General features: G+C 44.9%; 3 protein-coding genes across 3 annotated transcripts in view; all 3 read right to left on the minus strand.

Moving 5' to 3' along the window:
• Window positions 1-7058: 7058 nt before the first annotated feature.
• On the minus strand, window positions 7059-8462 carry LOC128718433 (uncharacterized). The gene is made up of 2 exons (XM_053812059.1): window positions 8298-8462; window positions 7059-8225 (listed from the first exon to the last, which is right to left on the minus strand). Exons 1-2 carry the CDS (start codon window positions 8460-8462, stop codon window positions 7059-7061), a joined length of 1332 nt encoding a protein of 443 aa, XP_053668034.1.
• A 2873-nt stretch (window positions 8463-11335) lies between these two features.
• On the minus strand, window positions 11336-12355 carry LOC128710285 (homeobox protein OTX1-like). Its single transcript, XM_053805334.1, is given in 2 exon segments — window positions 11336-11977; window positions 12065-12355. Coding segments are annotated over 2 exon segments (933 nt in total).
• A 6384-nt stretch (window positions 12356-18739) lies between these two features.
• Window positions 18740-25793, minus strand: part of LOC128710279 (RNA-binding protein fusilli-like) — a 52373-nt gene continuing 45319 nt past the window's right edge. Inside the window, exons 6-11 of the mRNA XM_053805324.1 lie at window positions 21976-22086; window positions 21163-21295; window positions 20936-21073; window positions 20619-20834; window positions 20136-20378; window positions 18740-19936 (exon numbers count right to left, since the gene is read on the minus strand). Coding sequence (XP_053661299.1) covers window positions 18740-19936; window positions 20136-20378; window positions 20619-20834; window positions 20936-21073; window positions 21163-21295; window positions 21976-22086 — 2038 coding nt within the window. The remainder of the gene's footprint in view (window positions 19937-20135; window positions 20379-20618; window positions 20835-20935; window positions 21074-21162; window positions 21296-21975; window positions 22087-25793) is intronic.

A 25793-nucleotide genomic window follows, 5' to 3' on the forward strand; every position in this document is an offset into this window, starting at 1 on the left:
CCGCTGGAATGGAGATTTGACGGAAGACTTGTGTGCCGTTATCGACCTAGAGCCGTAGGCGATACGGATCGTCAGAAACAGTGCCAGTGCCAGTATTCCGGCGTCGTTGGACAACGATCCTGTGTCGGTACCGATTTGTGTTTTGTGTGGTAAGGACTGCAAGTTGTTAGATCGGTGCGAGAAGTTCCGGAAGGACGAGTAAGGGGCTGGAATCCAAGGAAAACGAATGAGCTCTCGCCATATTGGGGCTCGACCTACCATGTAACAAGGCCGCAGCCCTGAAGCGGTATGTATGCCTAAAACAGAAAATGCAAAAGATTTAGCCGAAGCTGTAAATGCGAAGATGCAGGACTACTTATCCAAGGGGTACATCAAGAAACTGGCCGATACAGTTTCATTCCAACGTCGAAAAAACGATTGGTATCTTCCAATCTTGTGGACCCAGTGACCAACCCGAACAATCCTGGAAAGATTAGTGAGTGAAAAGAGTGAAAGGAGTGAGCCTTAACTCACACCTTCTTTTCGGAACGGACTTGCTAGCTGGGCTTCTTTCGGTACTCTTCAAATTTCGAGAGAATCGCCTAGCGGTAGCAGGGGATATCCGCGAGATGTTCCATCAGGTAGCCATCAAGGAAGCTGATCAGCGGAGCCAGGATCATCTTGTGGGTCGGGCGACAAACCCGACGATAGACCTGCAGTTTACGCGGTGACCGTCATGACGTTCGCCGAGCAGCGCGCAGTACGTCAAGAACCTTAACGCGAAACGGTTTGAGGCAAACTATTCGCGAGCAGTGGAATGCATCATTAACGAGCACTACGTAAACGACATGCTCGTGAGTGTGGAAACCGACGAAGAAGCGCTGGCGTAAGTGAACGAGGTCCGCTATATTCATTCGTGCGGAGGTTCTGCGATCAGGAACTGGATCTCGAATTCCCCGTCGCTCGTTCGATGCCTACAGAACAAGATAGGGGAAAAGGAAGGCGTTACTACCAGCTTCGACGTGTCCACCGAGAATGTGGTGGGACATGTCAACCGACGCATTAACCTATCGTTTATCGCCGAAGCACGATTAAGATCTACTATCTGGAAGGAAAGCGGCGACAAAACGCGAGATTCTCCGGACCTTGATGAGCATTTACGAGCATTTCAAGAAGTCTGGCGTGGAGGATTCGGCTGGGACCAGAAGTTGGACGAACGGACTGACGCGAAATGGGCAGCATGGCTACAAGTACTTTCAGACGTCAGAACAGTGACCATTCCGCGATGCTATCGACACGCAACATCCACAGGGGCTAACATAGAGCTCCACATCTTCTGCGACGCGAGCGAGAGCGGAACGGCTGCAGTCGCTTATTTCCGGTTCCAAGAGGATGGACGGATCGAATGCGCTCTGGTAGGTTCAAAAACACGCGTGGCTCCACTTGAGTTTCTGTCCATTTCCAGGCTGGAGCTTCAAGCAGCAATAATTGGAGCTCGCCTAGCGAATACGACTCAGCGGGACCATAGACTGGAAATCCGACGAGTGACCTACTGGACAGACTCGAGGAATGTATTGAGCTGGTTCCATTCCGACCACCGACGTTACAACCAGTTCATGGCGTTCAGAGTAGGAGAACTCCTGGAGAGCACCAACCCGGAACAGGGACGCCGGGTGCCAACCAAACTAAACGTGGCCGACGATGGAACAAAATGGACTAGTGCGCCGGACCTCTCAGCACTGGGACGATGGTTTCATGCTCCTTTCCTTTGGGAGTCGGAAGATTCCTGGCCCACTAAAGACGTCGTAGTTAGAGACACGCCCGAGCAGCTTTGGACGAAGTTACATCACCATCGAGTGATAGAACCGCTCATTCGGCTCGAGCAGTTTTCTAAGTGGAAACGAGCGCTACGGACCGTGGCGTTCGTGATCCGACAGAGAAGAAAAGTTCCCAAGTTAACGGACCGCTGTTACAGAACGAATTAGCGGAGGCCGATCGTGCGCTCATCAAGAACATACAGCAGGGGAAGCAGTGAGGTCGACAAACTTCGAGACCAGAAACGTAGAAGCCATCCGTGGAAAAAGGGGATCGAGAAATGCAGCAGCCTTTATAAATTATCCCCTATTATGGATGACCACGGGATATTAAGTGTGGGGGAACGGCTAACGGAATGCGTAGGCATCGACGAAACATCACGCAACCCCCGATTATCCTTCCCCGAGATGACTACGGCACTCACCTTATCATGCAACAGTATCACGAGAGATACAAACACGGGAACCACAGCACCGTGCTAGGAGCGCTGAGAGCAACCTGCTACATCCCAAAGCTACTGAGAGAATACCGGCGCATAAGGAAGAAACGCCAAAAATGCAAAGCGGACAACGCGCTACCGGAACCGCCTCTAATGGGTATTTAGGAGCTGTCCAACCGAAGTTGGGTCCTATTTTTATTCTTCCTTCCAACTGCTGGGAGTTAGGTCCCAGACAACTTTGCTTCCCTACTACACATTTACTGGCTGAAGGATTTTCTTGTCGAATATCGGAGCGATAACTCGCAGAAGGTCTTCCTCGTCGGAGATCGGAGCGATAACTCGCAGAAGGTCTTCCTCGTCGGAGATCGGAGCGATAACTCGCAGAAGGTCTTCCTCGTCGGAGATCGGAGCAATAACTAACTTTTCGTTCGGACATGCCACCGCTTTTATATTGTGCTGGCCATGTCTCGAACTTTCCTGTCTCCTTTCGTGTTTGATCCTGTCTGTTTTTAGTTTGTTCGAGTATTCCTTCGTTCCTTTCCTACAAACAAGGATCTTATTGTTCTAGCCTTACCGGTTGTCTAGTTTGGGTTTTACCTCGGAACAAAGGACTGATTGTATTCGTCGTGTCCAGGCAAAACTTCCCAACTAGCAATTTGTTTAGTACCCTCTTTTTTGCCTAGGTGGCGCTATTTAGTGTCTTGGCTATTTGCGATGCTCTGGTCGCCACAGGTAATTTACCGCTAAAACGGGTCGCAGGGGGCCAGTCTGTTTTTTCATTTACAGGGATCGACTTCTTCGGACCGTTTCTAGTAGCTGTAGGACGTAGAGTAGAGAAGCGGTGGGGAGCAATATTTACCTGCCTCCCCACCAGAGCGGTCCACTTGGAAGTAGCGGCATCCCTGAACACCGCCTCATGCATCTTGGCGATACGGCGGTTCATCGCGAGACGAGGAACGCCTCACGACATGATTAACGACCGAGGCAATAACTTTGCAGGAGTCTCGCGCGAGCTGGATGAAGCGCTACAGGAACTTGACCACGACGCGTTGATGAAAGAGTTTTGCGGACCGCGATCGAAGTGGACCTTCAACCCACCAGGGGTACCACACTTCGGCGGCTGCTGGGAACGCATGATGCGCTCCGTGAAGAAGATCCTGGACCAGTGTGTGTTCCCTAGACGCCCTACTGATGAAATACTGATGTCAGCCTTTGCCGAAATCGAGTTCATTTTGAACACGCGACCGCTCACATACGTACCCTTAGAAGATGAACTGGCTGAACCCATAACACCGAACTTTCTACTACTTGGAAGTTCGGATATAAATATAATATATATTCGGATATACAAACCACCGGCTAAGCTTTGCGACAATCCCGTTGCAATAAAAGCCGCCCGGAGGATGGCGCAACATGCTGCGGATCTATTTTGGAAGCGGTGGGTAGCTCGGTACTTACCTACTCTTACGCGTCGAACCAAGTGGTTCCAACCTGTACGGCCCCTTAAAATCGTCTTTAAACGGTAAATCGAGATTACCGCGCGAATGCCAAATAGAACGAGAAGCAGAAGCACGCGGCGTCACCTGACAGATGACGAAAGGAAGTTGCACTTAGCGTAGGAGAGGTTGTATCACTTGCAGTGTATGCCACTTCATAGACAGATATGGAACTGACAGGTGAAACAGAAGTAATGCAGCAGTCGTAGTAACCGAATAACAAACAACTGTGCAATACTTGGAGGGACAACGTTGGGCACAACTACAACAGCGGGAGAAATGTTCCAACGATCTGCCAGGTAGCTAGGGAAAAAGAATAGCAACACATCAAACAGAAAGAAGAAAAATTATAAAAACGATCACAGGATGCGTCTGCGACCTCTTTTTGAAAAACGACACGTGAAGAATAAAGACCAATTTTTTGGCACACGCCATATCCGTGTCCGGCGGAAAAAGTCTTATTCTCGGCAAATCAGTTTGAAAACCAGCAGTTTTCCAACATACATAATCCGTTCATTGTAGTAAATTGCAAATTCGACAGTTACTAATACGTGATCTCGCATTGGCTTGGCCTTTTCTCGCTTTATTAAAAAATCGAGAAAACCAACCACAAGCACCCGGATTGACCCGGATGACACGTGTTGCAAAACTGTCGACTCCAATCCATCTGCATGTAGTACGAGTAATTTAGGTTTATGTTTTCCCCCCTTCCCACACACCAGGTTGTCCCCAAGGGGCGGTCGGTCGGTCGGCATTGATTCTAAATGCATTGTTATGCTCAACTCATTTCCCACAAACTTCACACACACAAGAGCAGGGCTGCTGCTTTCCATGGGCAGAGCAAAAATGGCAGCTCAAATAATAGCCTCAAATCCTCCGCCCGTAGTCTTCCCGTTCGCGGCCGTGCAGTAGAGCATGCAAGGGCGAACAAAGCGAGAAATAATCTAGTTTGTGTTACATAAGTAAACATCAACACAACCCCGGACCCGGGTCCCTGTTTCTTCGCTTGCCTGGTTCGAACCTGGAGTCCCGTTTCGGTTTGCTATGGGCACAACCTTGCGGTACGCAAGCCATAAGCGGGGAAAGTTGGATCTGTTGATGCGTTGATTTTGCCATTTTTCTTACCCACAACACAGCACGATACACGTCCACCGTAAAAGAACGGCAACAGCGGGAAATTGGAAGGTCGGGTCCGGTAACTCACGTGTGCATACGAAAGAAGGCAAACCGTTCTCGCTTGCATACATGCACACGGAGTGCAGCTGTAATCATTCTCCTGTACACACGGAAGCTAGCCCCGTTCGCACGGCAATTTTGGCGTCCCTGTAGGAACGTACACCACCGGGCGAAATTCTCACGAAACTCCAACATGGCACAGGTTGCGTACTAAAAATGTGAACGAGCAGCATCGGTTGTAATTTATATCTGAAACGAAGAAACAAACAACCAAATGCATCACAATGATTAGAAATTAATGGTTCAATTTAAACTTAAATTTAAAGATTCCTTCAGTGCCCGTTACAACAACTGTTCCTCTACCGACGGTCTCCTTTGGAAACGGGAATGAAAAAAACAAACGCTTGATAATGCAAATAAAACTCGCTGCTAGCAAATTAATTGCGCATTCGTCCTAGCAAGCCTTGGAAAAAAAATGGGGAAAACCGGAACACAACCTACGGCGAAAATGTAACTTTCAAATTTCATTTTACACCATAATCAGGGACCTGCGAAGGGTAGAAGCAAAGCAAAAAATGGAATGGATAAAGAGCAACAAAAAAGAAAAAAAACGAGGTTCTACGTGGATGAGCGAAAAACAAAGAAACCATTCGGAATCGGTGGGGGGGACCGGGTAAAAAGCTATGGGTTTCCCCCCATTACTAGCATTTTGTGCCCTCTTTATGGTTGTCCTTCTTTTGTCCTGCTTTTTTTCCTGCGAGGCACACAACTCGATACGCAGATTGATGCTGACGGTAGGGGTGGTTGCTACTTCCTACTTCCGGCATTTACCCAAGGATACTTTTTGATTTGCCATCCTCGGATTCTGGGAGTTGAGTGTTTTTTTTTTTTTCTTCCTCAGAGTTACCCTCCATGATTGGTGTTGACATGTTTCGCAAGTGAATTAGGAACTACGGACGTGTTTTTAGTCCGGTGGCAGGATTAGAATTTTTTGTCGCTCAGTCAGTCGCGTTACTCCACATTCCTAGCGTTGTTTTTGCCACTCAAGCCCCGTATATAAGCGACCCCTCGGACGCTAAATGAACCGGAAAACTTTACTCTAAACCAGAAGCCTAATGGAGGTAAACAACAACAAAAAAACTAAATTTCGTTACGGATACATCGCTTCCAAGTGAAGCGAATGTAAATTTATAATTTTTCAGCTGCATAACAAAAAAAAAAACGAATTTATATTTAACTACTATTAAGAGGGAATTTTGTTAATTTACGCAATCGATCGAATTCTTGCATCGATAAAAATATCTAATAAGCAGGCGCATTTCAATATCATTTTGTTTTTATTGTAAACCACTATAAATACTTATTAACAGTATAATGCTCTTATCAACTCATTGCTATGAGTGCTAGAACACGTTGAATTGAATCTCATCTTCTCCTGATCGATTGTTTTACAGAGTGAATTACTCCCTGAAGTTTCGCTTTTGTTTGTTTCTTTTTTTTATATTCAATTGTTTATTGTGTTTTTTTTTCGGTTAATTTACCAAAGTACTAGCAGTATCTTTCCGAAATAAAATTTTCTTGCTTATGAAAACGGTCGTAATGTAATGTAAACATAAAAGAGGTTTTTTTTTGTATACGGTTTAGAGCGCATTGTAACAAAAGCTGATACAAACCGATGTGATGTAATGATTTTGATAAAAGAAAACGCAAAACATTGCTCCTGCTAAGCTTCAAACAGATATCACAAAGTTTGTTGTTTGAGTAGAATGGTTTATAATACGTAAAGACCGATACACGGGTACGACGACGTCACGATGTACCATGCTTCGACTTGTGCGTTTTGTTTTTATGTAATCCAGTATTAGATCAGTCAGTCAAGTGTGTGTGTGTGTTCTTCGTCACGGAGAAAAAAAATCCTGATACCTGCTATTCGGTAGCGTCGATGTCGTCACACATAAAAATATAAATTAGATGCAGCGCATAATTTCCGGGCTAATTTTCCACCATTTCCTAAACGTCTGGAGTGTGGTGGCAGGTGTTTAAATGAAAAAGCTACCAGAATTTCCTATACTCTTCCTGCAATCGTTAAGTCTTCTGATTCTCTGACACTTGTTGCTGGCTTATTTATTCTGTGACTCCCAGTGCCACCGGAATTAACAACCAAATTGATTGTTGCTGACGCGTCGCTGATGTACCTTTATGGTGTGTTCGTCCAGATGGGAAATGGTGAAGAAGCGTGCCTCGCACTGCTTACATTTGATTGTTTTGTAACGATCGTTCACGTTACTTTCGTTCACCTCTTCCGGGCCCGTTTTTGTGAGCCGGTTCTTTATAATATCTACATTGGTATGTGATGCGAATGCATCCGGTGGGCGCAGTATGATGGAATGTTGGCCAATCATACTACCAACCGACAGATTATTGTTCATGCTGGATCTGAATAGATACGGGTTCGATAGTGGTGGCTTGACCTTAGGCGACCCAGACGAACCACTGTCGCTAAGAGAATCAAGCTCTATCCGTTCGTAAGGTGCCTTCCTATCCATGGCAGAGCCTGCCACACCACCTTCCGTTCCGTCTCCCGGTTCTCCGACGCCTTCATCCTCATCCAGCTCACCATCGTACGACAGCACCAACCGGTAGCACTTCCGCACCGTAAACACAGCCCGTCGAATAAACTCAAACGCCGAAATTGCACTTTGCTCGCGCAGGAACATTATGTGGTGCAGCGTGCGTATCGCCTCGGTAAGCTTGTACAGCAAACACTCGGTCAAATGTTCGGCGTACGTTTCCGAAAACATGAACCGCTTTCGACACGCGAAACATTTCTTTTCCTTGTAGTCTTCCGGCAGCGTAAACGTCACGCCGTGCTCCTGCACTCCGTCCAGATCCATCACATCATCCTCGATGAATTCCTTCTCCCGGTAACCGAACAATCCACTGCTGGGTTCGTCCATATCGCCAAACAGGTTGTCCACGTCTTCCTCCACATTGTTGTTCGGTGGTTTTGCCACAAATCGATGCATTATGGCTGGCTTCTTCGTCGTCTGTTTCACGACGCCGCGTGCGTTTGCCGCGTTGGTAAGATTTACCGACCGGTACGCGGTTCCATCTTCGGTAGATATGATTTCATTGCGCTCTATCATACGTTCGCTGTCTGCCGCCGCTTTCTTGCTTTCGGGTCGGTAATTTGACAGATATTTAGCCGTCAGCAGCCCTGCAAAATTGTCGAGCGCTTGTCGACGGAATGTGTACGCGTGCTTGAGGTACGAAATGCATACGACGCAAATCCGCTTCGGCAAGCCATCGTTTTCCGTTATCTAGGAAGGAACAAAGAGAAACCATCGAATTTTAACGTTCAGCATCGTTACTTCCGACGAAGCGTTACTCACCGCAACGCCAGTAATTTCCGCGATCAGCATAGAAATGGGCTGCTTCCAGCGTGCATACTCTCGGTAGTGTGCATGGCAGTAGGCCGGTATGCGACTGAAGATACTGTGCGATCCAGGAGACGAGCAGATACGGCAAAGCGTATCCATACAGTCGATGTTATTCATTCCGTTCTGGTGGATGTAATCCGTTACGTCCTACTGCTTTGTCGTCCGCAGCCAAAGCGACACAATCGCAACTTACTGATTGCTCACAACACTCCAAACACCCAACTGGTGGAAATAACTACGATACAACGGCAAGTACGTTACTTATTGCACACTATACTAACAGAGAGTCGTTATTTGAAACACAAAACAAACGAATTAATTGCCGCGAAAGAGAATTCACAAAGGTTTCCCCATTTTCAGTTCACGAAACTGAGAAAGTGAAAACAATTGCCAATCCGAAATACGAAAATTGGCGAACGATGATGACAGTTGGCGAAGCGCCTCTGTTTACGTTTGTTCGGGTTCAAGACTTCAAAATGTAAACACAGCACCCAAGCAACAATATTGTCGAATATCCAAACAACAAAAACCACCCAGCAACTAAAGCGCTGTTTAGACGACACGTAGTACGAGGCGCGAATCTGCTACAATCATTCGATTCTACTTGAATACCATTCTCTGCGTTGTTGTTAAGGATAAGAAAATGTTAAAATATACAAATTTTGAATACAAATTCAAAAAAATATATTTATGCTAGGAGAAGAAGTAAATTCTAAAGATTCGGTTGAGGAAAAGAATCGACAATCGTACCGAAAACATTAAACCATTTCGGAATGTTCGTTCTGTTGTACAATGGTGTTTCATAATGGTTAGGCTTTATTGAAAGGTTCGTAAATCTTCAACTATATATAACTAACCTATGGAATGCACATTTTCGCCCGATCCTATCTTTCCGTCCTGATCATTAATCTACGTAACATTTCGTTTTTGAACACTTTGAAATCCTATTCGTTTCTGCTTATCGCCCAGGATTACGTTTTTTTTTGTTTCCTTTCTTTTAACCTTCCACGGAATGGCTATTCCTCTATTTGTTTGTCGCTAATGATGCCGAAGAAATCAAAGCTTCTCCCTGAACATAGTTGAGCAACTGGTTGTTAACATTAGGATTGTTCAAGACAGCACGCGCTACATTCTTCGAGCCGTTTCTATATTGCTTGAAAAAAAACACACAGCACATATACGCCCTCCCACATCATTTCAATTCCATGTTTGCAGATGCATATCATTTTGATGGTAAACATAACGTGTTCTCGTAAATGGTTTTTTTAGTAAGTCAAAATTGGCTAACAATATCGATAAATGCTCACTTGCCACATCCTCTTGTTATACGATGATGATTGCTGTTCTCGTTTACAAAAGGAACGATGTGAAGAGTGTTTTTGAATGATTTCATGCCTTTTTGTTTTGCTTCGAAGAAATGATGATAAAAATCGTGAATATAAACTACCTCATTTACATTATAACACATTCGTTTATAAAGTTGTAAATATCATTCAATCGTACACGTCGTACACTTGGTAAGTAACGGTCGTCGTGCAATTTCGCTCAATTCGAACGATTAAACAACTATGCTTAAACACGCTAACTAACAATGAAAACGGGTCGCGATTTAAACACACGGGAGGCGGCCCTCGTAACATGGATCAACATGGGTTTCTTAACGATAAAACACTAGAGCGGTATAGGCCGGGTATCAAAACGTGGGTGCCCCCATACTTTTGCCTACCACTCACTTTGCACTCGCACAACAGCAACATTGTTGTGCAACAAGCCAAGACATAATAGACAAAATAAGAATTACATTTTTGTTCGCTAACTGATTTTAAAACAGCACAAAATATCAAACTTTTTAAACAATAGCAGAACACAAAACTAACTGTGGCATAAACTTGGTGCATTGCACGCTTCGGCCGTTAAGCATGATTTTATGTTTGTGTGCAATATTTTTAGTCTTTAGACTGGTGATAATATCCAGATGGTTAGCTCTAGGAAGCTTACATACGAACATGAAAAGTTGAAAAGAAAAACGAGACAGATAACAACGGGTTTAACCAGGAAAACGGGTTTAACAATGGTAATATTGGCGCCTGGCAACAGCTAAAACATACATATATAGATCTATCAAGATAATAAAAAAACACACACGACACTCAAACATTAACAAATAAATTACAAAATATGCTCCGCAGCACTACACACGGAAGTTCGATACGGATACCGATGGTTGCATTGCTATTCGCCGTTCCGCCGCTACCATCTTCTAGAACAGTGTTGCACTATGTGCAATTATTCTTATTCTCTCTACCTCGGCGGCACATCTTCACTATTCCCCTTTTATCTAGTGGTGGTTTATCATTCCTATCGCATGCGCATCACGATCAGCCTTCTGGTTTACGTTTTTAGTTTACAATAGCTTTTGAGCGTTGTTTATGAGCAAAAATGGTTGTATTCTGCTGATGCTGCAGTAAGATGCATTAATTACAGCTATCTCGTGCGATCCAGATTTTCCAGATTCTGATTCTGGTCCAGATCCAGATTCCGGTCATGCAATGTACACTAGCGGGTAGGGTACAGACGCATCACTACGCAACTTACTTCACTAGCTTTGATTTGCTTGTCTTGGTTAGGATATGATCGAGCCTGGCTACGCGGTTAAAGGAATTCCACTTGCAAAGCAGACCCGTAGTCAACTTTTCGTTAGATAGTAAAACAATAAAACACGTTGCACAGCGTTCCCTATTTACAGTAGCGATCAAGCTTTAGCGGCTTACGGGGTAAATAAATTGTAGCATCGCTTCGAGTAATGCGATTAAAGTTTAACCTATTGCAGGATGCATTTTCTGCTCCTGAAGGATGTTGGTATTTCTCAATGAACGAAAATGAAGTTTCGAGTTCAAAAGTCCGTCCCCTTTGCTGGGTTACACACGCGCGTCTGGTTGCATTTTGCCGTGACTAAAAAATGATCAACATACGGATCGTTCTCCGCCATTTCAAACTATAAACAGCTCCACGTATTGGTTAGGTATGAGCGACGGTGTCAGGATGCTTGGTGCCGTCGCAACCAGCTTATCGTGATGATGGTGCGACAGAGGATGCGGATGATGATGATGGTGGTGGTGATGGTGATGGGGAGGATGGTGTGGTAGGTGAGGATGTGGCTCATAGAACGTGGTGCCGGTTGTGCCCGGTGGGCTGGCCGTTCCCATCAACGGAGCGGCGTGTGGGTAGTGAACCGACGGTGCTGGGATTGCTTGAATCGGCGAAAGCTGCGAACCGGGATATGCCCCAGCCAGCCCACCGGTGGGTGTTGTTACCGCAGGGATTGCGAGCGGCTGAGAGGTAGCTGCGGCAAGCGGTAGGCTTAACAGAGAGGCCGACGGTGGTGGTGGTGACGTGCGGATCGTTGCCGAGCCACCACCATGTCGTTGGGACGTTCCGGAGGAAACGCTCGTCACGGACCCGGAACTGGAACAGCCGCCGGTCGGCGAAAGCAGTGGCGGTGAGGATGATTGTGAGGTGGACGATTCACCACTGGAAGATCCTGCCGTACCGGCAGCTCGCGGTGGCACCGTCACAAGTGACACCGACGGATTGTTACGTTGTTGGTTGCGTTGATCGGGGCTGAGGGCAAGCTGTTGGTCGGGGAAAGAAAAACGATTGCTTCATGTTTAAATGATCCATATCTTATCCGATTTGCTGCCGTGGTTCTTTTCACCTACCATCGTCGGCTGTGCGTGACTATGGGTGGGAATGCCCGCCGTTTGATGGGCCGCCGGACCAAGATGGTGCGGTGTGCCGGGCGGTGCCGTGCTGTAGTACGTCGTCGGCGAAACTGGCGGGCTCGGATAGCCCCAGTAGAGAATCGGCTGCGGATAGAAGGCGGCATGCCGAGGTGGTGGCAAAACGGCTGACGGCGGATGCCCGAATGGAGCGTATCCACCAAACGGTGCACCAACTAATGTGCCGCCTATAGTGGAGGGGAAAAAATAAAGAAATTTACATTAAAACATACTTTTCTGAAAACCTGCAAAACAAAATATTAAACAAACGAGTTACTTAAACAGAGCAAATATTTAACAATCTATCAACAAAATAATAAATCATAAAAATACAAATAAAAACAGTAAATTGTGAAGGGTCGTACAGGAAGAAAAAAGGTCAATAACGTCGTAACGTAGGGTTGGGGGTGTGGTCCAGAAATGGTTCTTGCTACAATATTTTCAACATCGCAGCTGTTATTAAACGGTTCTGCTTATTGTGAGATATTGTTAATAGGTCACGAGAGTGAGTTAATATTGTACGAAAGTAGTATTAGGTCGCTCATATTTTTTAAATTAAGTTATTGTTTGGTTACTATTGTAAAATAATTCCTGTTACATTACAATGTTTTCGCTATCGTAATTGCAATTGTCATTTTAATTTTGTTTAACCTCTATTCTTAATCAATAAAACATGTATGGCAAACAACACTGGACAACTACAACAGAAAACATAATTCTCAAAGGGAAAAAAGTGTAAAACATGCCTTAAAGTACAAATCAAAAGGAGCAAACGATACAACAGTCAGTGAAAAACCAAAACTCGATAAACGTTCAGCGGTAACGCAGGTAGGTTTGTGGGTGCAAATCACAAAAATGAAATGGAAAATTAAAAACAAACATAAAATTAAATGCATTAACGTAAGAAGACAAAAAAAAACGATAGCAATGTTAGTTAGGCAAGGAGTAACAGAAAAAAGAGGATACAGAAAGATGGGGAGTAAATGTATTAGAGGGATGAAAAACGATACTAAATTAATAAATAAATTGATTTCGTAACACTCACCGTAAGAAATGGCAAATAAGGTACATTTTGAAAGGATATAATGATTACCGGTTCTTTAATGAGCTTTAAGTAATGCCTTGCTCCGTACACAGTGTACCCACCACAAAACCACCAAAACGTATAGTATGTAAGGAGTAGTATAGCGCACGTCAACAATCGGCGTTTCTCTAGTGCACAGCCAGCTAGCCACGAGCCCAAACACAACGTACGCCGTCCACCGAGTGTATGTGTGTGTGTGTGTGTGAGAAAGAGGAGATGTTGCAGTCAGGATGGAGAATCTACTTGTATATATGCATCTATATGTTGTCTGTCCTTCCAACAGCAATCGCGCGCCCGTCCGGAACCATACACCACCGTTGCACATGGACATTACCGCACAAACACGGGGTACCTTATTTCCCGCACAGATTAGAAGAGATGCACCGTGGAAAAAAATAACAACACAGAAGTTGACAGATAGCAGAGAGAGAAAGAGAGAGATTCGCACTTTTTTCTGCCCGGAAACCCAAGACAATAGTCAAGTATACGTAGTTACGACGACGGTAGAGAAAGATGAGCAGAACGGTGACAGAACTACCCAAATACCCCATTTTCCACCCGATAACAGACGAAACAACGAGAGATATAACAACAACATGAACAGGGGTGCGGACAGGTGTTGGATGAATCTGATTCAGATTTAATAATCGTTGAGCAGAATGAGTCAATCTGATTCTAGATTCTTAAAAAAATAATTGATTTTTAAAATTTTATGAATTCTTAAAGATGAAATCGTCTACGAATCATACATCTCTCGTAGATTCATAAATCCCAATAGATTCATAAATCAACCGAGATATTTGAGTCCTCAGATTCTTATCAATCTTTGAGGATTCGTGAATCTTTTAAGAGTCGACTCTTGATAACTACTTATTAAAGATTCATATAAATGACTCCACTTGAAAGATTCACAACAAGATTAGACAAAAAACTAGTGCGGACTCATTGCTCTTCATGCGGGTTATCATCCTCGTTACTGTGCCGGACACGGCCAGGTGGATCAGATCAGGTGAGCGTTAGAAGATAGACATCAACATGGTTGCAGTGTTATGTTACGTAACAGCACAGCATAATTTCACTTTTTTTTGGGGCGTTGGAGTTTTATTATGAAAAGGTGTGACTTTTTTGTGGTTGTTTTAAAAAGTTTCGAATGGATGAGCACCCAAACACCAAACCGTTTGAAAGTAGTACTGCGCCCGCAGCGCATGGGACTTCAGACCGTTCAGACAATTCACCACAAACCCAATCTTCTTTCCTGCCGAAGCAAACTAGTGGAGCTAGACAAATACGAAGAAACAGTGATAGTGAACCGAATATGCAAAAGGACCATTGTGACAACATTTGTTCTTTACGCATTGCTGCCCATTTCCGTCATTTACTGATCCACTCCAGGTTGCACTTTTACATTACCACTAAAACAGTATTAAGTCACCATTTGCTTCAACCACACGAGACGATACAGAGCACTACAATACCAATATAATAACAACAGAAAGGCAAATTATTATGAAAGGTTAGAATATTCTTATCACATGAACGACATTCGGAACTAGCCCGCGTTTCCTTGAACATACTTTCGATGTAGATTAAAACAGGTTATGTGCGTGTCCCCTTATTAGCAGAATTCTTTCATCATATTATATTGCTCTTAGAAGCAACCATCAGCAACTCGAGCAGTACAGAACCGAAAGACAGAAAACAGAAAGGCAAAGTGTAACAATGTACTAGACGATAGAGCGAGAAAAAGCAAAACGGAAAAAAATGAAACACAAACCGTACACTCAATTTCGGACGAAAACAAATCCTGTCACTGGCAGCAGTGTGAATTCGTGCGGTGTGTTAATTTTTTTAAAGCATATTCATGTGCCCAAGGATGCCACCATTTTACCAGGGTTTCGTTTTGTTTGCATTTGCATTGGTGATAAAAAAAAAACCTGTTACATCGCATTAAATGTAACAATTTAGAAAAAAAAATACACAAATATATCTAAACAATGCCGCACCATATAAACAAGATAACAAAAAAAGAAAACAAGGTGTAAACTATGCAATAACTACAAACAAAACGAACCCACATCACCAAACATAATACCACACATGAATATGCTTATATACAACAGAAGAAACAATACAGCATGAAATGGAAAATAAACAACAGGAAAAAAAAACAACAAAAATCATAGTGTAAGAACAAATAAAAAGAGAGAAAGAAAGATTTGTTTTGCATAATGAAAAGAAGTGTGGAGAAAGGAAAGCAAAATTAACCTACAATTTATGGTAGTAACGAAGATTCAAAAACGACCGTTAGAAACTTTTAACCAAGAAGAAGAAAAACAAAACGTTCACTTATATTATTATCGATGATCTTACAGAGATACTAGGGTAGATATTAATTGTGTATTCATCTCAAAACAGGATACCACCTATTATAATATTAAAATTACATCTATTCCTCCGCAAGTGAGTGAGCACTGTTTGTTTTATATCGCTATATAACTAACAGCAGTAGCATTTATAAATGGTTTGTGGTGCACCGATTTTGATTTCCTATTTTAATTACCACATTTGTTTCACCCTTTTTAGTGGCCTATTAGCGTGGCTTATGAAGCTAAGAAGATGTATGTGTTGAGAGATGCTTGTGTGTCGGGATGGTGCAGAACAACAGACTGGTCCGTTTGTTCGGAACGGACGATACCTGCGTGTGTTAACTGTTTTGTTTTTTTTTTTTATATATTCATTATTGGCCACCCAAAATACGTTGTATGCAAATGTGTATTTTTTTATGTACGTGCCATGTAAGAAACATTGATGAAAGAAAAAATAAAGAGCAATCTGCCACATATAGCAAAGGAAATTGGTTAACGAATGGAGAAAAAGCTTTTAAAAAATCTAAAGTACAATGGTACACCACCAGAGGTTTGTCCAATCTTTCGCTTCTTCTCGGTCATCCTGACTCTTGTGTACGCACGAACTACTTTGCAATTGGTGTATTTTTTAACATTTCACCAAGGTACCACCAAACTCAAACCAATCATACAACAAATAAAGCCATGTAAACGTTTCACAAACAGATCCTTACTATCAACATTTCCGACCGACCGAAACGCACAGCACAGTACAGAAGGAAGAAGAAGAAGCCACTCGCGCTCTCTACGTAGCCACTAATCTTTAACTATGTCATTGTGTCAACACCAAAACATATAGAATGTGTGTAAAATATCGTGCCGAAAATTGTTTCACTTAATACTAGGTAAATTAGCATGCCTAATGGACGTTTTAAGAAAGGAATTCAACCTGCACGAGGTGTTGTTGTTAGTGCTATAACATGATGATAATGATAGAAACAACGAGAAATAAAAACCGAACGATTGCTTCCGGTCGTCATTCACAACACCATTTGCACGTGTTTACCGCTATTTACGATTAATGGAATGTATTATTATTATTATTATAACTATTGTTATTGTTATTATGACTACACCTGGCGCTTCCGATAATGAGTTATTCTGTGGCCACCCGTTCTAGGTGTAGAAGAAAAGCGATCACAGCGTAATGCAGTTATCCGTCCAATTTTACGTGTCTAGTAGCGTATTGGTTCCTCTTTCTAACATGTATGTGCATAATTTGTTTTTCTTACTTTGCTTTCAGCGCAATAGTATGAGTTAAAGCTAAGAACAAATATAATGAAATTTCAATGCTCATCTCACTTGTAACTATCATTGGGGCCCCCAGGCATATGAACAAGTGTACGTGAGTTAAAAACAAGTAAACTTATAGTGTGCTGCTTCCGATTAGTGTTACAGAACGTAGTGATGGATATGAGGCTAGTAACTCAGCACATCGTTTCGCTTATTACTCGTCTAAGAACCACAAAAAGGCAAATACAACCACTTTGCTTGCTATTTATGCATAGTTACACCGTACCGGGGATGAAAGACTTGGCGACACACGTGTATCTTCTGTTTTGTTTTTCAAACTACTACACATTACACAACGTTCAAATGTCCTATGCGTTTTATGAAGCTCCTCTTTCCTTACACTAAAAAAGCCCATTGTTTTCATATTGCGCTATATGTGATCGATCAGCTTGGGGTTTATGCTCATACCATTTCTGTTTTCTGTTTGTTTGTCCCCCCAACCAAGACCGATCGCCATTAAGTCTAGTTACCTCGTGTACTTCCCCCCTTTTTCTACTCGCAACTGCCTTTATTGTGTCACACACATGTAAACGCACACATAATATATAGGAGGTGTAAATGTTAAACAGGAAACGTACTGGTGGCTGCACCGACCCAACACCTTTTTTTACCCGTACCGGTCCCTCCGCATCCTGACCCCACTATTACACCCCGCACGGTTTTCGCCCTCCCGCGTTTCGCTACACGGTTTTATATTGCACACCACTGCTCACATACACAAGATAATATATTAGCCAAGTACTTTACACAACGGCTCATTTGCACTCATTTGTGGGACATGTTTGTGTGTGTGTGTGTGTGTGTGTATGTGGATGGTGAATTGATTGGAAGGATTAAGGAATATGAGATAGTGTGTTTATGTGTATGTAGTGGAAGAAGGCGAACCGTCTTACAATTATCGAATGCGTTTTTATATGCGTTTAAGTGAACCAAAAGGGGAATGAAGGAAGGGAAGGCATGGTGGTGACAGAAAACTAATATACCGGAAGGATCAATAGTTATGTAATGCAAGACAATTTTACGATATATTGTACACTATATCAGCGTACGGGTTCCACATTCATGATCACCAACCCATCAACCCCAAATCCCCCCCCTAGTCCATTTCCATTTCTTTCCTTACAAAATAAACAAGCAAAGAGCAACGAGAGGCAAAGAAATACCGGAAGGAAAGAGGGAACCGAAAGAGGGGAAAAATAATAGTAAAACAATAGACAAACACGCACAGGAACACTAAGTGTTCCGAGAGAATGAAAGTGTAAACGCAAAATGGCGGATAGAAAACGGGGAACAAATAATGGAAGTCGGAATGTCACTACGATGATTGATTCACACCATTTAACATCTGGTTGGTGTTTCGTGTGTGTTTTCGGGTTGCCGCACACATTGCCTCACGATCGTAGCGCAGCGCACAGCAGCAACCTTAACAGCCGACAAAGCAACACAATCCTTCTACACTAAGTAACTCAACCATCTACTGGTACGGGTACCATGGGGAGGCAATGCATGTATAATTCATTATTTAACAATATAAGTACTTTTAGTAGCATCTGCATTAAGTAGGTAAAAGATTGACTACAATGTAGTCACTAGCTTTATATAGGTACTGATGAAGGCACTGGTCCATGCAACAGCATCTACAAGGACACAGAGTGTCGAATTATAACAAACAAAAAATTACCGTTGCACACGACTGCTTCTCTTCTCCAATATCTATGAAGGTACTATTCTCTATAATATATGATTAAATTTTAGTATTCTCAGTATGCGCTGGCCGTTCAATGTTGGCACAAATACCAACGGAACACAAGCAAGCATTACAAACTATTCGTTTCATATGTGCGGATGGTAGTACGGTGCATACAATGCAACAGAAGCTGCGGCAGCTGCAGCAGCTGCGGCCGCACCCTGTGTCGGAGTGCCATGGAAAGGGCGTTTGCTACCGGCGCTAGGTGCCAGCGCGGACTGATCACCGCGGAAAGCACTATCGTACGAGCGCTTCGATGGAAGCATACCACCAGCAGCCGATTGTGAAGCGGCCGCTGCCGCCATCGCTTGCATTGCGTGATGCTGCGATGGATGGTGCACCAGACCGGCAGCAGAAGCATGATGCGGCAGCGAACTGCCCGCACCGGAACCGGGAACCCCGGCATGACCAATGCCACCACCGAAGTGATGCAATTGATTGAATGCAGCAGCATGGTGAGCTGCAGCCGTTGCATGTGGCGGTGCCATCAACCCCATCGGAATGCCACTGTTTGATGCGAGCATGTGACGTTGCATAAAGTACAGCGGATGGTACTGAGCGGCAAGCGGGCCACCAGCTGGGTGGCCTCCACCTAGATGAGGCGGCAAACCACCTGCACCGCTCGCTCCGGCGGAAGCAGCACTCAAACCTGCCAAACCAGCTGCTGATCCATGCCCGAAAGCAAGTCCACCCGCATTGCCAGCACCGGTCACCGACGGTGGCAACCCACCACTGCCAGCCGTTACGTACGTTGGTGCACCGGCCACAGCACTGCCCGGCTGTGACACGCTCAACGATGTAGCAACGCTGGTTGGTGGCCCTGCCACGTACATGCCCAGGTTTTGCAGCATCAGCTGTTCCTGCTGATGCTGCTGATGCTGGGCGGCGGCCGCTTGGCGCGCCAGTAGATTGTGCTGCGCTATGTACTGTGCTTGCTGCTGTGCTAGCAGCTGATGGTTCGGCGGCGGTACCGAGAGAGCCAGCGGAGATGGAATCGGTAGCGGAATTTGGGAGAGTGAGAGCGTCTGCGGGGATTGTGTCGGTGGCTGTGTGGCCGCTGTCGGTAACATACCCGGTGAGAGGAGAGACGGTTTCGAGAGGCTTGCCGGCTGCTGGAAGCCGCCGTTCAGCACCATGTTCATGTCATCGCCGGAACACTGGAACACCTCGATGTAGCGCTGCTTCTTGCCGAACATCATGTTCTTGTGGTGTTTCTGTTGCGCCGACTGGTAAGCCGCCGTTTCCGAGTCCATCTGTATGAATGCTTCACCATTGAACTGACCCTACGGATACATCACAAAAGAAGCCAAAACGACAAGGTTCCAATGACGGTTCCAATCAAATCAATGCACACACTAGCGTTAAATAAACGTACGGAAAACTAAAGAACCATACACAGATAGGTTCCGGGACCATGCGTTGACAAAACGTCCACAAAGTCTACAACGGCCCCCACCAGGAGGGAATGGTTCATCGTCTTACCTGAGCATTGTACACCAAATGCACTCCCTGGTAGACGATGTGATTGGCAAAGTCGTCCAGGAAGTGTAGTATATGTTCCACCTTTGCTTCATATGGAAGCCCCCGTAACCGGATGCAGTTCTTCTCGATACCACTGGTGATGACGTGTTGGGGTAATAGTTGCATCTGCACTTGCGGTAACTGCGCAATCAATGGTGGTTGCGGTGGCTCGTAGGTCTTCGGATCCATGGATCGGTTCAAAACCTGTGTTCAGCAAAGTAAAGTACGGCATTAACACATTGTTCAGATACGGCAAATACGTACCACTATGAAGAATCTCTTAACTACGCATTACATTATACTTCTTCTCGTTTAATTGTTCTTACCGTATTCATTGTTTCGTCTATCCATTCCCACATGATAGCAGAGAGAAGGACAATTGTTTTCAAGCGTTTTTTTTTCATATAATTTTCACAAATATAAAGCTCTATTACGTTTACGAACCTGCTGTACTTCTGCCGTTGTCGAGCGAAACAGCTCAATGTAGCGTTGGCCGATCGATTCGCGATGTTTTGATAGTGCCTTCGATGCATCCGTGTCCTGCTCGAAGAGCACGAAAGCGTCACCGGTCGCCCGTCCGTCCGGTTTCTTTACAAAAAGTATACCATCGGCACCATCCAGTACATTGCAACTATTCTCACCGTTGGCGAAGAAATCGAGCTAAAAACATAAGAACACAATTGAATTACAGTTCGATATTTTTTCCCGATATTCTTTCGAGACTCTGGCACAGTATTGGACAGGCATTCTTCTTTACTTACCACCTGCTTTGCAGAACAATCGTATGGTAAACCTCGCATCCGGATGATTACTTGTGCGCCCTTCGATAGGAAGGCTTGCGCTTCGTTGGATGCACCTCCTGCCACGGCTAGGAAGTCTTCCCCGTTGGCTCGATACACCTAAAACAAGACGTTGAAAATTTAGACAGTTTGTATAACACAATACTGATGCTGATGTAACAATATGTCTGTGTATAAAAGAAGCTTACCTCAATGTATCGATTGCCGATGTGATGCTTGTGTCGTTTGAGTGCCATATCGCGATGTTCCTGTGACACAAAGCGTACCAATGCTTCACCGTTACGACGTCCTTGTGGCGATAAACAAAGAGCTACACCACCCCTGGAAACGACAGTAGTAAGCAATGGTGTTAGTTTACAGTGGCACAGAAAGCTTTTTCGTGCTGGAAGTGCAAAACTTGACACAGGTATTAATCATCATTAATAGCGAGAAACCCAACCATCGTTTAATGCGAAATACACCAATCTCATCATCAAACCGGAAGACCAACACAAATAAGTAAAAACAAGTATAAGACAAGATTCAATGGTTGTTGTTGGTTGAGCCTGCCCGGAACACAGTTACTATGTCAGCTAGCTTTCCAACTACTATCAAAGTGGCATATAATCAGCAATTTTCCTACAACAAAACACACCGCACACGGGGGACGCGTCGCGATCGGCTAGCCGGTGGTCGCGCCCAATGTCGAATAGGTCATGGATTTATCAATTGTTTTTCTTCCACAATCGGACAATACAACAGCTACAGCTGAGAGGGATCGTCGCAAGGAGATCCCGGTGTGGAACATTTGCCGGCGGTGTTGACGCCAGTAGCGCAATTCCAAATGAACGATCACAGAGCATATAAAGCCCATGTTGGTTATGAAGGTACTTACCGAGCAATTAAATCTTGACTGTGTAATCTCGCACAGCAGACATTATTCAAATTTATAGCCAATAAATATTATTTGTGGGCTTGTTTTATGACTACACGTGTTTGTAATACAAGGCCGTACTACTTACTTTGCGACATTCAGTCCGCGGAAGAACTTGGCAATATCCTGATCGCTGCTCTGCCAGGGTAATCCACGAGCACGCACTATACACGTTCCATCTATTTCGTCATCGATCGAGCTGTGGGATAGTGAAAAAACATAAATAAAGTAACTCACTGTACACTTATTTCTCTAGTAGCAACTAAAGCAATTTTATGTGTCAATGGAATGTGACGGAACCAAACGTGTACCCAAAACTAGGTGAAATCTCGTTGTGAACGAAGCAACAAAAATAGATCTGCCTTGCAACAAGGCAACCTCCGTACGTTTGTTTGAACAGATTCAGCTAAACATCTTGAGCTGGTTTAACTAGCAGCAACATGGCTTTGCTGAAGCCATACATACATACATCTCCTCCCATCCTATCACGCGCATGCCGATGACAAACAACCCAGATTCTACCAATCATGGCTTCTATGTCATGCAATCTGGCACCGTACAGTACATTGTCGTTGTCGAACTTGTCGCCATCGGACCGGTAACGAAACCGGCCGAGAGCGAAATGGAAACAAAAAACCCCTTCTATTAAACCACCTATCTGAATCTCGCCGTGGTGCAACGGACAAAAACCACAGCTAAATTAGCGATTTGTGGTATCGATATGCTTTTTAATGCGGTCGTTAGACTTTGTCTTCCGGTCTATGATTTTCATCCGACATACGCTCTCGCGCACGTATATCGTGAGCCACTTCCATCACCATCTCAACAAGTGTAGTTCATGTTTTGTACACAACAACAACAACAAAAACTAACGATTGGCATGAAAAAGATTAGCGCCGTCCAAAATATCTGCCCAACGGCAGTGGACAAACATTACCATTACGTTTTTGAAACATTTTCTCACATCCGTGAGCTTGAACTGCAACGTGAAAGACCCGCAAAAGGCACGAACGGTCACACAGCACTAACAAAACACATTGTATGTTTTATCGGCCTTGCAACAACGAGTCGGAGACAGTACGCCACACTATTAACTACCCGTTTTAACGATGCTCGTGGACCAATGGCGGAAAGGTTCCTGGGCACAACGTTGTCACACCACCAGTGTTCCCAGGTTTTTTTCATGTAAAGTCTCATAAACACATCTGTAAGATGCACCATTTGTTATACTAGGGGTACTGCCTGGACTATGGGATTTGTTGCTGGACTATGACGGGAGACGTGGAAGGGAGTTCGTTTCTCGTCTACTTCTCAAAGTCCGATAAGATGCACGTTGGTGCTCTAGCATATCTACCATATCTACCAAACACACACACACACACACACACACACACACACACCAAGTTGCTCACACTGCAATCGCGTTGCACTGCAGTTGTGACAAATTGCCCATCGAACACACTTCAACCGCCCGGCTGAGCTCCATGTCTAAGATGAAACAGGCTGATGGTAGATTGGAGCTGTGGAGATTGGCTATCGTAGAATTACGTCTAGCATTCGCATAAGCTGTTATGTACACCACGCACGAGGTGGTGTTAGTGGCGTTAGTGCTGGTATAATTACTAGTAAAGACACCCTTCATCTAGCGCATTGAACAAGTACCTTCAGTATTTGGACAACTCGTTCGCTTCTTCATCGTTCATTATACCTCTGGAGACTTCGAAACTACTCATAGAGCGCCGGATATCAACCAGTGGCAACAACCACGCACAGGCCATGCAGGTGCAATTTTGCAGAGAAGGTCACTACTCACGCGTAAAGCTTGCGTCCAATTCATCACCGCCCAAACGCGAATCGACAAACAGCGCTTACCCGCCCGGTTTGGCTTATCACCACAGCTTTACAGCTCTCCAATAAATTGGTAATACTGACGATTCTGATGGTATTGGTGAAATCCTCTCGATGCCCGTAATCCGCCACACGGGGCCCGATAAGGGTTGCAGGTGTAATTTGTGTGCCCCGAGTAGAAATGGCCGCTGAGCTACCAGTACGCGGTAGAACTTCTTGCAAACCCCGCAAACCTTCGGCAGGAAGCCCGATTCCCGCTAATCACACATACACTACTTTCCCGACCGCTCACCGGGATCGATTACGTCGGCTTTAATCTCTTATCAACCGGCGATAACACAAACACACAGACACGCACTTGAGAAACTATTTGCAGCAGATTAGAACCCTAAAATTTCTGTAAGAAGCAATACTGGGCCACAGAGCCACCGATGCGCGTCTCCCGCTTTCAAATCCGGGCACTTCGAGCCGCCGTCACTATCGGACGGATCCCAATGTTTGTGTGTACACTTCTTCACTTCTCTCGCGCACCATATCTCTATCACTTGTAATTCGATTAATGCCACCGATCGGCGGAAGCTAATCAGCCGCTACACCACGGGACGAAGCAACACACAGATCGGAAAAGCAAGAAACCCCCGACCCCGACCGACTGTGCCTGCCCCTCACTCGTCTGCCGTTGTTAACGACACTCGAAGAAACATGGCACCAACTGCACCACACCACGTTAGCAAGTGGCGTTAGCAGATTGCTTACACTGCGCTCTCTCACTCTCTCTCTCCCTCTCTACTGTTTGCCGGGTGGTGGCTCCCTCCGGTTGGGTTATTATGCCACGTCGATAAGGCTCATTACACTGTCGACGGACGGGGGCACGGGTTGGGTTGAGCCGTAGCTGGACGAGCGCCGAAAGACCGAAACTGACCCCTTGACCAGAATTGATCTTCGATTGTCTGGGACAGTCCACCTCGAATGTGGACTGCACATCTCCGGTCCTCAATGTTTGCTGCTGATCGAACACCCTTCGACCGCAAGACGGTCGCTCTACAACACCTACAAGCAGAACTGCAAAGTGCACTGAACTGATGGTGCCGAATGACAAAAGTTGCAGTTTTGTTTTTGTTTTATTGCAAACGTACACAGTTTAATAGGACACCGGCGATTCACCGCTGGGTTGATGGCACTTTAGTGCTTGGCGTTTTTGGCTAGAGTGTCACGTGTGTGCACCACAAACTCACCAAACGCAACTCATTAAAAACCGCACACGACTATATGGCCGGCTTTGACTACCTGCACCGACAAACCGTCCAGGTATCCGCGCGCGGCAAGGTTTTGCCAAACCCTTTCAACAGCCGAGAAGTCAATAAACCGAAGTTAGTCGACTTGGTCGGTGGTGAACCGTTGACATCGCTTTACTGAAGTTTCTGTCTGATCGAATTACCCACTGCGAGGAGAGACGAGGCATCGAATCGCGAACGGTTTGTCAGACATACGAAATGAAGAGGACAAATTCTTCCCCATTACGCCACGAACAAATACGGAACGCGCACACGAAAATGACACCAACAAATGCAGTGACAGTATGCATTATGTGTTCTATGCCCTTTTACCCGAATGGCTCAATATCGTGGGGCTTTTGAGACGATCGATCATCAGCTCAACCATAAACTCACTCGAGTCACGTACGAACGCACTCAAAACGTCCCACCGGACACCATCGCACACTCATTGGGGTGTTTTTGTTTTTGGTTTGCCTGCCACTAGCATTACTGAGTCAACAACGAAAATAACAAACCTAGTTCTCGACGCAATAGAAGTCACACAATCGCAGGATGCCCACCGTGTGTCTCACTGACGAGCAGCGCCGCGCGGCGAAGAATCCTGCACAAAAACTTGCACTGCAAAACGCACAGCAAAAAAAAAACTTTGCACACGAATGCCACCCGATTCTAGCGAGCGACTGGCACTGGAACGTACGTACAAGCAACAAACCGTCGTTCGCCCTATCGCGCATTCAACGATGTACTGTGAGAGCCGTATCATTTCCAGCGACAAGTACTT

The sequence above is a fragment of the Anopheles marshallii genome, chromosome 2, assembly GCF_943734725.1.
Source record: "Anopheles marshallii chromosome 2, idAnoMarsDA_429_01, whole genome shotgun sequence".
Taxonomy (NCBI): Eukaryota; Metazoa; Arthropoda; class Insecta; order Diptera; family Culicidae; genus Anopheles; species Anopheles marshallii.